This window comes from Centruroides vittatus, unplaced genomic scaffold (genome assembly GCF_030686945.1).
Source record: "Centruroides vittatus isolate TY-2023 unplaced genomic scaffold, ASM3068694v2 contig_751, whole genome shotgun sequence".
NCBI lineage: Eukaryota > Metazoa > Arthropoda > Arachnida > Scorpiones > Buthidae > Centruroides > Centruroides vittatus.
Genome location: NW_027122488.1, coordinates 924,715 through 938,782, shown reverse-complemented (window position 1 = coordinate 938,782; position 14,068 = coordinate 924,715). Strand labels below are relative to the sequence as shown.

Below are 14,068 nucleotides of genomic sequence, written 5' to 3'. Positions count from 1 at the left end.
GATGAGCTCTCCTCACATATACCTGCTTTTATCAGCTCACTAACTTGCTTCTTAAGGCCAGGTAAGTAACTGTACGGAATTCGGTACTGTCTAACGTTGACCGGACGTTCCGACGTCAGGCTAACAGAGTGCATATGTCTGCTAGTGCCAGATAACTCGGCAATTTCGCTAGCAATAGCGTCCGGATACTTTCTCAAAATATTTATTATTTTCCTCTTAACCGGTTCATCTAGGTGATCCAATCTCCACACCTCTCTTTCTACCTCTGCCACCCCTACCTCACTATTTATATTAATACAAAATCTCCCTTCACGACCTTGCTTATCTGCCTTAACCACTGATTCGATCCCCACCAACAGCCCAGGGTGCTGGCAAATAATGTCCATCCCGATGATCATCTCGTAACCTGCCCTTTCAGGAAACCCAACACTTGGTGTTGTCGTGCATACCTTTTTCCCATCGTGGAAACAGCACTCGATTGCTACGGCCTCATCACTGTTTATGAGTGCTCCCGACATCCCACTAATACATGAATTGTTTGGGACCACCCAATTCCTATTTTCACGCCTGATATATTCAGTCAATTCATTCTTAATTACGGTCCTTTCTGCACCTGTATCTACTAGACCAGCAATTTCACGTCCTAGGATTACACCTCTTACAATCGGTAACCCCCGGTCTGACAAGTGGATCTTTCTGGTCAGTTCTAATTTAACTAACCGGTCATTCGCCTGACCTTTCAAATGACCTCTGACTAGTTTAAACCTCTTCTCTTGTTGCATTTTCTCGAAATATGGCCTATTTCACCACACGTGTAACAACGGCGCTCTTTTCCCCACCTCTCGCGGTTATTGTTCCCCTTCATGTGCTCGAGTAAAGATGCCATGGACTCGGTCAAACTCCTTATTTGAGTCTCCAACTCCTCTACACGCTTACCCAATTGTACTTCCCTTCTCTCCAACCCCCTTTCATGCTCAACATTTGCGCATACCTCACTTATCCCACCTCGTTTGTTGCAGGCCGATTCGATTTCCTCTTCTTCTTCGGCCTTTACTATCGCCTCATCCAAGGTGTCCGGCCGCCTCTGCATCACCTGCCTCCTAATCTCCGCTAGTAGTCCTTTTATAAAGCATTCCTTAACAGCATTGTCGCGAAGCGTCGCTAAATTAGAATTGCGCGTCACCGCTCGTGAAAACAACGACTTAATCCTAATCCCGTATTCGCAAACCCTCTCCCCTCTTCTCTGGGAGATCTTTAATACCTGATCAAACGGGTCCTGTTCTTTTTCTTTACGACCAAAGCACTTTATAAGAGCCCTCCTTATTTCATCATAGCTCATGACGCCCTGGTCCCTTAAATCGAAAAATAAAGACAAGGGCTCACCTTTTAGGCGGGCTTGAACTACGGTGACCTTCACAGTCTCATCCCAGCTTGCCAACGACGCGACGTTCTCGACGGTTTGGAAAAACCTACTCACATCTAAAATATCTCCGGGCAGGTTCGAAAAACATGGGATCATGCCCATAAATCCCGTTACAATAGGCACATTGCCCAATTCCCCTGCCCCTGAAGATCCGCTGGTAATTTGTTCATCCATAGTTTACCGAAACCTTTTGGTTTTACAATAATATAATTTACAATTCCAATGGCTATAATTACAGATATAAGCGGCAGTAGGATGAGGGGTTAATACAAGATGCACGTTTGGTCGGTCCTTTTACAACAAACAACCCGATCAATATCCTGTCGCGGACGCCAATGTTGATTATCCGATGGATCTAAGTCCACGGATGTAATAAGGATGTATGTTAAGGACTCAAGTAATGACCAATTACACGTGCACGAATTTGGCGAAACAACAGTAATTTATTCTAACAGTACAATAACCGCGAGATGCTTCCTAACCCTCAAGTTTACACGATACACGACTTAAAACTAACGAAATTTACAATACTCTATATACATATATACATACACATTTTCCTTCTATACAATAATTGCATATATTAGCCTTCGACGAATCACGGTATTATGTTAAGTAAATGCAACACGATCTCGAGTTCCAAGCGTTCCTTTTCTTTACGTTAATTCACAAAACTAATAGTTCTTTCCGATACCTGAACGTAATTTACGTCACCAGAAGTACGTCCCTCGTTGATACTTCTCAATTACACTACGATGGAAACGGATTGTGCTTCCCGACTGAAAGTGGTCGCCCTTTCTAGACTCCTGTTCTCCCGGTCTAACTCCGACGTCCTTGCTGACCCTTCCTCGGCAACCTTCCTCGACGAATCCAAAAGCAGCCAAAAAGTGTCCTCAATCGTGAGAGTCCCTCAATTTATATTTCCCGCTCTCCGGAAGTCCGCTTCACTTATTGTCCCACTCTGGACCAATCAGAAAGCTTCTCACGTATCCTAAGGTGACATCATAAGAAAATTCCACGCGACACGGTACAAACCAAGAAAACCCGATACATACAAAAAGGAAACCGAGAAAATAATTAATAATAATAATAATAACAATAATACATAGTTGCGTAGCACTACAATAGATTTTGTTTTTCACGAACAAAACAAGAATTAACAAACACTTTCCTGTTAATTTACAAACTATTCTTTAATTCGCTAATTTTTACCAGGTTCTTTGTACATTGGATCCCAACATGTAGGCTAGTGTTGCCACCTTTACAAAAATCGCTGACCCAGATGGCAGGTCGGGTTTTTCAAAGAGAAGTTCCTGACACATGCCCAATGTCATTTTACAATGAGAAGAATAACGTGCATGTTCTAAATCAGTTACAGTTAGGGACTAGGGACTTGTGTAGGAGTTACATACAAGCAAAAAAAAAAACAGACATAAAAAAAGGTCGAGAGCCAGGTCGTGTCACATGTCAGCATAAACAGATTATCATGGCAAAACGGCAAATGAGTTTCAGTGAGTGTGAGGTCTTTCATTGTTCAAATGGTGTAAATTTATAATAATATTTGCAAGAACTTTGTTTCATCATAATTTCACAATTTCTGCAAAATTCCCGGACAAAATTAATACTTCACTCAGACAGTGAGTCAATTCCCAGACTGTCCGGGTGAAAACTGGATGGGTGGTAACACTAATGTAGGCGGTGAAGATGCTGTTATCATTTATAATCTATAATCATTTGAAATTTGATGATGATCAAAAATCACTTTAGAAATAATATTAATTTTAAAAAAATGATAAATTAGCCATACCTGATATATCAGCAAATAAAGCAATACCATAAAATTTAGTTCTGAATGGCAATTTTATGAAACGTTCCTGCTGAATATATTTAATGACAATATCAGGTACAAATGAAGCAATAGGATTATCTTTTTGAGTAAATTCCCATGATCCTTTCAACTTTAACTCATCTATATCTTTAAGTATTCTTCTTCTTTTAATTGCTTCTATATTATAAGAAAGCTATTATTGTTAATAATTCCAGTTTTTAATTTTTGTACCAGACAATATCAATATCATTAAAAAAAAAGAAACTGTAGAACAAAACTTTCATAAAATACAACAAAACATATTTCTTTCAAAATCAATATTATAAGAATTAAGTGTGTTATTTTTTCAGTATTAAAAATTATATTAAATTGATTTCTGACATCATATTTTAATTCTGACAGCATTATTTATTTTAAAGAAATTTAATTAATTAGTTGATCACTGTTATTTATATCTAATTTCTTAAAAAACACATTAAATTATACAATTACTATAACTAAATTAACTTCAATTACAAATATCATTAATAATAATTAGTTTGTAACTTCTACAATTGTAGTTAAGGTTTCATATTTAATTACATTGATAAAATAAAAAAAATTTGTTAGATATCATCCCTTCTCCATCTTGTGCCTGCAAAGAAATGTTGCAGATGCAAAAATTGATTGTAATTACATTGGAAAATAAAACCGACAGAACAAAAACCCACTTTAAATTTATGGCAGAAAGTAAAATATTAATTTTTAATTTGTGAATTATTAACATTTAATGACGGTAATTTATTAACATACTGAAATAGAATTCAAAAGCAAAATACAATATCAAATGTGAAAAATGAAAAATTATGTAATGCTAATGTTTAACTTGTCTGTTGTAACTTGATCTGCGAGTCAAGTCAAAGGTGGAAATTCCAACAGACTTTTCATTTGTCTGAGAGAGTCCTTGTGCAGTCGTTACCCCAGTCAGTTGTATCCGAGAATGAATAAAGTTAATTTTTAATCAACTATGTGTTTTTATGTGAAACAGTGTCGAAAACAAAATCGATATAAAAGCTAACATAACTTATCTGATTAAAATAAATTTGTTATTGTTTGCCATTTTTAATATCTTTTTAATTAGCTTTATAATATTAATCTAATTACAAAATCCACTTACTTAATTTAACTTACTATGATTATTGTGAACTAATTTAATATGCTATTGTAATCTATGGTAGGTTTGATAGATACTGTATATGACAGATTAAATTTCTATCATACGTAATAAATCACAGTTACATGGACATAGATTCATATGGGATAAAGGAAATAGCCCACAACATTTTTCTACCAGCAAATTGTCCCCTTCTCAATGTATTCTTACTTTATACCATACTATAAAAATTAAAAATATAAATGACTGTATACAACAAACACACCTTATTTTGTATAGCTACTCAAAATCCAACAATGAGAAATTTTTCTTCCTAGTTGTCATTGATCCATCACCCCAATATTTATTCAAATTGACCCTAATGCAGTTATAATTTATTTATTTACTTTTGAACACAAACAGTAAAGTCCATATAGACTAGAGATTACTGCCCGAAAACATAACACACAACAATATAAAAAAATCCCCTAGATAAAAACAATTATAAAAATTAATAAGTGAACAAATAAAATGTTAGACTGAATGTTGCTTTTTGGAGATTAGGAAAACTGGTTAGACTTGCAAGACAAAGGAACAAAGATTACACTGACTTGACTCAAGGAAGGCCAATGATGAAAAAAGGGGACAGTAAAACAAAGTCACCATCACCAAGGGGTCAACAGCACCACCAACCTTTTATCATGTAACAGAAAAAATATTTATAATCATCATCATGACACAATGCATTGTATGTAACGATGCCATATAATATTTAACAATAACTTCAATTGTTGATTCCAACGTAAAAATATAGACATAATGAAATTTAAAAAAAACACATAATACAAAGGATGGTAAAACATTCCAAAATATAAAAATCTGATAAAAGGAACATAAAATATGAAGTAGATAAAATTAAATAGCATTCTAAAAGCTGAGAATGCACTAAATACTAAAATTATTAGGAAATATAAAATACAAAATGTAAAAAAGTAATTAAAGTGATTAAAATGATTAAAAAAATTAAAAAGAAGGTTTTAACTGCAATGCCATGAGCCAAATGTTTACAATGGTGCTTAAAATACTGTATATCATGGTATAAAAAAATGTTTAACAAGGTATGGATTATGAACATCTCCAAAAGGAGTTCTTCTTGATACGTTAAGCCTATAATTAAAAATGGAGAGACATGATTTATTTCTTGTTCTTAGAACTAAATTATTGGGAGACAACAAACCATAAAAAAATTTATAAAACAAAATCCTATCAAAAATTCAATGTGATGAAATAAAGATGTCCCTGGTCTAAGCCTAGTGATCTCACCAGAATAGGTCTAAAGCAGATTGGAAAGTTTATTAAAAAGATGGTAAATTTATTTTAAGTTCTGTAGTAACCAACTATAGAAGACTAGAAGCTTGGATGCCCAGATTGATAAACAATAGTCAATAACTAACAGAAAGTTGATACGAAAAAATAGCTCTAAGCACAATACATGAGGAAATATTGTGACACTGTCTCCAGAAAATTCCTCTTTGACTCAGAAATGAATAATCAGAAATTATTCATTTATCTGAGTCAAAGAGGGATTCTCTAAGTACAGTTTAATAAGCAAATATTCACTTTTGAATATTTGCTTATCAAGCTGTGCCTTAAGCCCTAGTCACACTATGCAATTTCCAGCTGTGTGGGCAACTGCAACCGCGACAGCGTTAACTAGTAATCCCCCCTCAAAAACTGGCGTGACTACAACCGCAACTAGAAAAGTTTGTTCTACTTGCGCCGATTGCAAACGCGCATCCAATCAGCAAACGCCTTTGTGCCAAGTGTGACAACATTGAAAATAGTTCGTCCTCATGGCGGATAGTTAGAGGATTTATCTTATATATAAAATTCTCGTGTCACAATGTTAGTTACCTTGCTCCTCCGAAATGGCTTTACCGATTTTTACCAAATTTTATATGCATATTCATTAGGTCTGAGAATCGGCTACTATCTATTTTTCATACCCCTAAGTGATAAGGGTTGTTGACCCTTAACATTTTTTTTTAATTTTTGGACAAAATTTTTTGTTTTTATTTTTCTATAATGTGGCATTAAAAAATACATACAACCCTAAATTTTTACCCTTTTATCACCAACCCCTATTTTTTAATAGCCATTTTAGTAATTTAATCATTTTTCATCCCGCTCGATAACTGATCAATTATTGTCTTTTTTGTATTCAGTTTCCGATTAGATTGGCATTTGCAATGACTATCAACAAATCCCAAGGCCAAAAGATGTCTATTTGTGGCTTAGATTTGAGCACGCCATGTTTTTCACATGGACAATTATACGTGGCATGCTCTCAAGTGGGTAAACCACCTCAGAAATGAATAATTTCTGATTATTCATTTCTGAGTCAAAGAGGAATTTTCTGGAGACAGTGTCACAATATTTCCTCCATCCAGTTTGTTTGTGTTAGCTAAAGATGGGCTAACAAAAAATATTGTTCACGCTATAGCATTAAGAAATTGATATTGTTTGTTAGTGTTACTGTCGTAATTAATTAATGATATATAATTTTAAGGAATAAATTATAATAACTTAAAAATAATAATGTTTGACATTTGTTATTTTTATATTCCCTCATCGTTCACAGCGCTCCATGCCTATTTCACGCATATACCACATCCTTACACACTTACAATAAGTTAGTTATTTTTTGTCTACACTAGAAATTACCTAGAAATAATTTATATGGCAAAACAACGTTTGCCGGGTCAGCTAGTACTTTTATAGAATCAAGATTGATCAAGCTTATTCAGGCTCATGAATACCTGTGGGATTTTAATTCTTCATTTTATCAAAGATTTTATCTTTTTGTGTATTCTCGCCAGCTATATCAACATAATTGCCTTTTTTAATTTTAGTCATTCAAAAAAAGGAACTGCTAACCATTTTAATAAAATGAAAAGTGGCTAAAATTCCATAAATATCAGGTCAGTCCATAAGTTCATGCGTATTTTTATCTACAAAAAAAAAAACAACAAAAAATTTTAATTAAATTTTATTTCAATCTATAATGTATTCACCATTATTTTGTACAATTTCTTGCCATCTTGATGGTAGCTTTTTAATCCCGTCTTTGTAAAATGACTTTGGTTTTGAATCAAAATATTCAGAAATAACCTTTTTTACATTGTTCTCATCCTCAAAAGTTTTTCCTTTTAAAAAATTCTGCAAACTGCAAAAAAGATGATAATCACTGGGAGTAATATCTGGCGAATATGGTGGATGAGGTAAAATTTCCCAGTTGTAGCTTTCAAGTTCCTGTACAGTTATTTTTGCAGCATGTGGTCTGGCATTGTCATGTTGCAAGAGAACCTGCTTCCTGTTCACTAATGATGGTCGATTTTTTTTCAGTTTTTCATTTAAACGCTCTAATTGCTCACAATACATTTGAGCTGTAATTGTTTGATTAGGTTCTAACAGCTCAAAGTGAATTACACCTGATATATCCCACCAAACAGATAAAAGAATTTTTTTTGGATGCAACCCACCTTTTGCAGTCGGTTTTGGCTGCTTGTCGCGATCCATTCATTGTCTTTTTCTCATCACATTATTATAGAGGATCCATTTTTCGTCTCTAGTAACCAGCCGATCAAGAAAAGGTTCTAAAGCAATATGGGATTGTGGCCGTCAGCCATATTGTTTTCTTGTATATTTTTGTTTAATTCATAAGTTGTAAATACATATATATATATATATTTTCTATCTTCCTTCTTCCTTCATTCTATTCTCTTATTTCCGTTCCTTTCTCCTTTGTCTAAATAACCTGATCGTTATTGCTGGAGGGCAGGATTACCCCTCCTAAGTAAGAACAAAAGAAGGCGAGGACGCCCTGAAGGCTAAGTGGTGATCAAGGGACACTTTTCTACTGGACCTCAAGAAGGACGGAAGTGTGAGCCAGCAATCGACCAGGAACGAAAAAAGTCGAAAGGAGGCTACAGGACCGTCGAGGCCAAGGGAAAATAGACACAAAACCGAGGATAATCGAAAGATGTCGAGGGCAGACAGCCGAACAAGAAAAAGAGAGGAAAGCGACTGCCATTGCGAAAATACACTCCAGCGAAAACACCGATCATCGTAGACCCGGGTACCTTCCATCTAATTCTATCCACTTTCGTTCTTTCCTAAATCTATCTGTTTCCCCTTTCCTTTTTAGTTTTAAGGTAGATATAAGTTTATTTTTAAGTCGGGTGTAAAAAAAAAAAAAAAAGTTTTTGTTACGAGCGCGGGTGTGATTCTTGGTACGTGGCGCCCCCCTTCCTCAGTGAAGTTGTTCCAGTTGGGATCCTTTGTAAAATTAGAAAAGGAAAAGAACCTTGTTCCGGAAGGGAAATAAAAAGACTTTTAATTGTGTATCAGTCTCTGTGTTTATACTTGTAACGTGCATTCGCGGATTTACAAGCCCTTCTCAACGAACCACCACAGGATAAAAGAGACATGCAAATGTTTACACGTTGTCGGTTAGCTATTGACAGTTCATGTGATATCCATTTTCTTAGCTTTGAAACTTTTCCGATTTGTTGTAGGTGTCTATGAACAGTCCCATGGAATGAATTTAAATGTTCTGCAATTTCGTCAACTGTTAAAGATGGTTCTGCTTCAACTAGTGCTGAGAGAGCATCATCATCAAAGTCAACGGGTCTTCCAGTACAAGCCTTATCTTCCACACTAAAATCATTGTTTCTAAATCTTTTAAACCACTTCTGTGCAGTCCTGCACTAATTACAATTTGATTATGTACAGTATTTATTTTTTTGGCTGCATTTGTAGCATTCTCACCACTTAAAAATAAAAAGTATAAAACATGTCTTTTATATTCATCTGTTACTTCCATTTTAAGGAAAATAAACAATTGAAATGTTTCCAATTCCAAACAGTATTATATAAATGAGATACAATTTAACACTTCAGTGTAAAAAGTATAACATTAGACTGACATTTTTAACAGCAAAACAAGATTTTTCTCAAGGTCATAAAAATGTGCATGGACTTATGGACTGACCTGATACTATGAGTAGAACGTAAAATGTCGGTAAACTCACGGAAGTAGTCAAAAACAAGCTACTGTAATTTTATTGGTTTATTATAGGGTCATGTGTTTCTGAGTTGCAATGTCAACGAACAATGTGTGACCACGAGAAGACGCATGCGACTCGTGCTTGTTGCAGTTGCGGTTGCCTGTGCGGCTGGAAATCGCATAGTTGTGTGACCACGGCTTTACTGTAATTATATTAAAGCTTCTTATTTTAGAATGTTCTTATGTAGAATGTTTCTTTATTAATAAAAAATAGTCTTAAAGCTTTTATTTTTTACTAGTAAAAATAACATTAATTTATATGGGAAACCACTACAGGTGCCTAAGTTTTCTCCAGGCTTGGGAAAAAAATCCCCAACTCCCTCCTCTCAACAGCCTTGCATATAATTATATTTACTAAATCCATAAAAAAGTATACTTTACCTTCTAATCGTCTTTCATTTTCTTCGTCTTTTGTACTTCTCACCCAAAATACAGCCCTCCTCAAACATTCTGGCAAATTTTCTAGTTAAAAAAAAAACAAATACCTTAATAATAAAGCAATTAAAAAATATGTAAAATACAAAAATATAACATAGCATAGAAATATAGCAGTACAAACTTAGTATGGTATTCAAAAATTTTATAAAACAAATCATATATGTTATTTCTAAAACAAGTTTATAAATTTAACTTTATAGTTAAATGTATTATATATTATATTATAGTTAAATATAAACTTATGCTCTGTATAAACTTTAGAATCTACACTTAAAGTACTATTTATTTTGTAAAAATTAAAAATGGGAGAATTTTTAATTTTTGTGTACAGTATTGGTTTTTGAAGGCATGGATATATTACTATAATTATATTATTTATTTTCACAATGGCACAATACTAAGCTGCAATTCTTACTCAGCATTTAATTTAAAAAAAATTCACACAGCTTCCAGTCCAAACTAAAAGTTCATATATAGTTAATCAGGGTCTCTGGCCCCTAAGCTTTCCATATCTAGTCTTGATTTTCATCTAACTCTGTTTTCATGATTAATAAAGGATAGACTTTAATAGGAGACTGTGTCTATTAGAGGGTTTATATGGTAGTGTGTCATCAAAATAACTGACTGCGAAAGCATCAATAACAAACAAAATTTTGCTTAAAAATGAAAGACTTTTATGATAGATAAAAATTATTTAAAAAATAGTACAGAAAAACATTTGACATCCTCATGTATCTTACTGCAACAATATCAATATTTTAAAAATAATTGACATTTATTTTTAAAAGATGTTAAAAAAAATCAGAAGTTCCAATACTATTTGATCCCAGAGAAACAAAATTCATTATTAGAATAAAAACAATGTGTAGATCAGTGGTTCCCAACCGGTGTTCCGCGGAACACTGGTGTTCCGTAAGCATCTCCCAAGTGTTCCGCAGATTTAGTCGCAAATCGGAAAGTGTACAATCATATTCGAGCCACCAAATATCAAAAAATTAAAATCATAAAATTGTCATAAACTTAAATATATATGTATTGTACGACTCGTACTTATGGAGCGTACTACTGTTTCGAATGAGATAAAGGCAATGATAAAAACTGAATGAAATATGTAAAAAACATCAGGCACAAGTTTCCCATTAAAGTTATTTAGGTATATTTTTTCCTGTCTTAGAATTGGCGTTAATAATATGAGTAGAGATTTTGAATTATAACTGCTCAATTCTAATAAAATAACTGATGACAAGCTTATGTATTTCATATTAACTTAGGTAAGTGTTCCGCTAAAGAAAATTGCTCACAAAAGTGTTCTGCATCCTAGAAAAGGTTGGGAACCACTGGTGTAGATGCTTCCTGAAGTATAAAAATGAAAAATATTTAGTTTTTTTATACTTTAGGAACCTATTGAAAAATTTTCTTATAAAATATTGCAAATTTAATATCTTAAGAAATTCTAATTTTATGAAGCATTTTCATGAATTGAACTCATTTTCTATTTAACATTTACTTCTACTTTTTGGCATTTGTTTTATCTTTAACATTTCTTTTATTAGGACAAAATGTCTACCGTTCCAACAGATATATCAGAACGGTGGGCACATCCTTCAGGCTGCCACAGAGGCAGGCAGAGCAAAAGGACAGACCATCCACCGGAACCGCAAACGGTTGAGAAATTCCTAATCTCCTTTATGCAAAAAGAAAAAATTTTGATCAATTTTCATAAGTCTTTTCAGTGCCACTAACTAGGCTATTTAATTTAAGAAAATAAATTAGCTATTACTGCTAAATACACACATCCAGAATATTGAAGAGTTAATATAATTTGAAGTGTTTTCTTCAACAACAGCATTTCTTACAGTCATATGACATTTACAGATTTCTAACCGATATTTAACAGAAACAAGAAGTTATATAATTTGCCTATAAATAATTTCAAATAATTAATTGCTAATAATTTACAGTCTACCGAAATAATTCATAAGTAGAACTCCAAATTATTTCTTATCAATTATTTTTCGACGAATAACTGATAAGTGTGAGGTGCGAGATTCAGTTTGAACCTAAAAAATTTTATAAAAATTTGTAATAAATAATTAATGCGAAGTGGAGACAAACAAACGATTCCACAAGGTGTCGAGTTTACATGCGTCGAGTAGGCGAGGTCAGACTTTGACACCATCACTCATATATAATGGCAAGAATGAGAAGAGAACTCAATCAGGAAAAGAGAAAGTTTGACAAACAAAAGACGTAGGGAAAAAAGTATTAACATTCTAGAACGTCAAAAAGGAAATAACAAATGAAAATATGAGTGCAAGTGTCTTGATTCTGTCGGTAATCCCAGCCAGAGTCGAGGGATGGTGTCAGATAAACCATCCCGGGCAGACCTTTCTCGCAACCCGAACCGGTCTCGATTTCCACCCCGAGACAGGTGAGAGACCAATAGGGGAGCGAGGAAAGGGAAGTACAGCCAATTAAAGAAGAATTAGAAATGAAAAAGTTTATAAAACCCCAAACTTTAAAAAAGACAAGTGTGCACAAAGTTTGGACATCAACAAACAGGTAGTACTTCTAAACCTGCATCATCCAACGATCCTGAGTGGCCAGAGAAAATCATTATCACTCCCAGTCGCCAACGATTTCCCTTCTCTATCCCGTGCACCTCTAATTTCAAGAGTTGTCTTGACTCTTCTTGCCGAAAGACAAAACGAACTCTAGAATGAACATTAACACTCATCGAAGGAACTTAGTGTTGACCGGTTTAAGCACCCTTCTTAGTTTTAAACGGGTTTTTCTGGTATAGGTGCCTCATATCCGTGGTTCCGACACCACCACCCACACTCAGAAAAGATCCTTTGCTGTTCTGACAGGGAATTAACAACCCCTCCTTTTCGGCTCCCTCAGATAAGATTTTTAAATTGTACGACAAATTATTGTTATAATTGTCACGAAACACGTCGGGAGACGTTTTATTTTATTATTTAAAAAGTAAATCGTCCGAAAAATCGATAAAAATATTGGCAAGACGAAAAAATTACGAATCGAACATTTAAACTTTCTCACAAAACCACGAAATGACAATTTAACGGGTAATTTCAGTTTCTTACCTTCTTTGATCTCAAAACAACTTTCCATAATAACTTACTTCGTTTTAAAATTTACTTTTAGAACAATTTATACGTCTTAAAATAACTACGCGAAAGAACAAATAGTCTATTTCGAATATCTTTCTATAATTTGAAATCGTTTTCAACACTATAGAACATAATTGTTTTTTTAAGAAACTGTGACGTGTCGATATTAGACACGAGATTTTTTCACATCCACTTTATTCTCTTGTGCTTTACAGTCTTTAATTAATTAAAAGATCAGACTGCTGAAGCAATCTGCACCCGTTAAGTTGACCTACTGGCCCCCACTTAATATTAGTTTCAACTAAACTTTAAACCGAATTTAACTATTTTTCCATTATCATAGATTACTAAACATTATAGAAGCTCGTTGCACATATCGATTACGTGCAAAATCATTTGTTTCGTTCATTTTCAAACATTCGACATTCCTAGAGTACTCCCGATTAAATTCGGTTTTCGCGGAACCCTTCGGACTACGGTGAAATTAAGCGGGAAAATTTTTGATAAAATTTTTAAATTCGTGACAATTAGAGAAAAGAAAAGAAAAAAACATGTCCGAATGTAAAATGTTATCCCGATTTTAAATTCTTCAAATTTCAAAGATTCTACGGAGTATATTTCGAATATCATTAAATTAAATTTGACGTATTCTACATTTGTGTATACCAATCTAATAACGAATTGATATATCGATAAGCATCTAATTTAATTCGTTTCGATATTCGATCGAAATTCGTAATTCTTCGTTTCGTCGTTTTGCCAATCGGGACCGTCGAGAGAGAAAGCTGGGGATTTTTTCCCAGACCCGGAGAAAATTTAATGCTAGCCACGGTTCTATAAAATTAATGTTAATTTTACTAACAGAAAATAGTCTTTAAGACTGCTTTTTATTAATAAAGAAACATTTTAAGTATTTTGTCGTCCAAAGAAACAGGGCCCACCAGTGGCCAAGCGGTTCCGTTCCCCGAACACTTTTTTTTTGTTT

General features: G+C 33.9%; 1 protein-coding gene across 1 annotated transcript in view; it reads right to left on the bottom strand.

Moving 5' to 3' along the window:
• The window catches only part of LOC136981326 (adenylate cyclase type 10-like), a 31,765-nt gene extending 18,606 nt beyond the window's left edge, over nucleotides 1-13,159 (bottom strand). The window contains exons 1-3 of the mRNA XM_067277646.1: nucleotides 13,057-13,159; nucleotides 9,893-9,973; nucleotides 3,231-3,425 (exon numbers count right to left, since the gene is read on the bottom strand). Coding sequence (XP_067133747.1) covers nucleotides 3,231-3,425; nucleotides 9,893-9,973; nucleotides 13,057-13,084 — 304 coding nt within the window. The 5' untranslated portion in view covers nucleotides 13,085-13,159. The remainder of the gene's footprint in view (nucleotides 1-3,230; nucleotides 3,426-9,892; nucleotides 9,974-13,056) is intronic.
• Nucleotides 13,160-14,068: the final 909 nt, after the last annotated feature.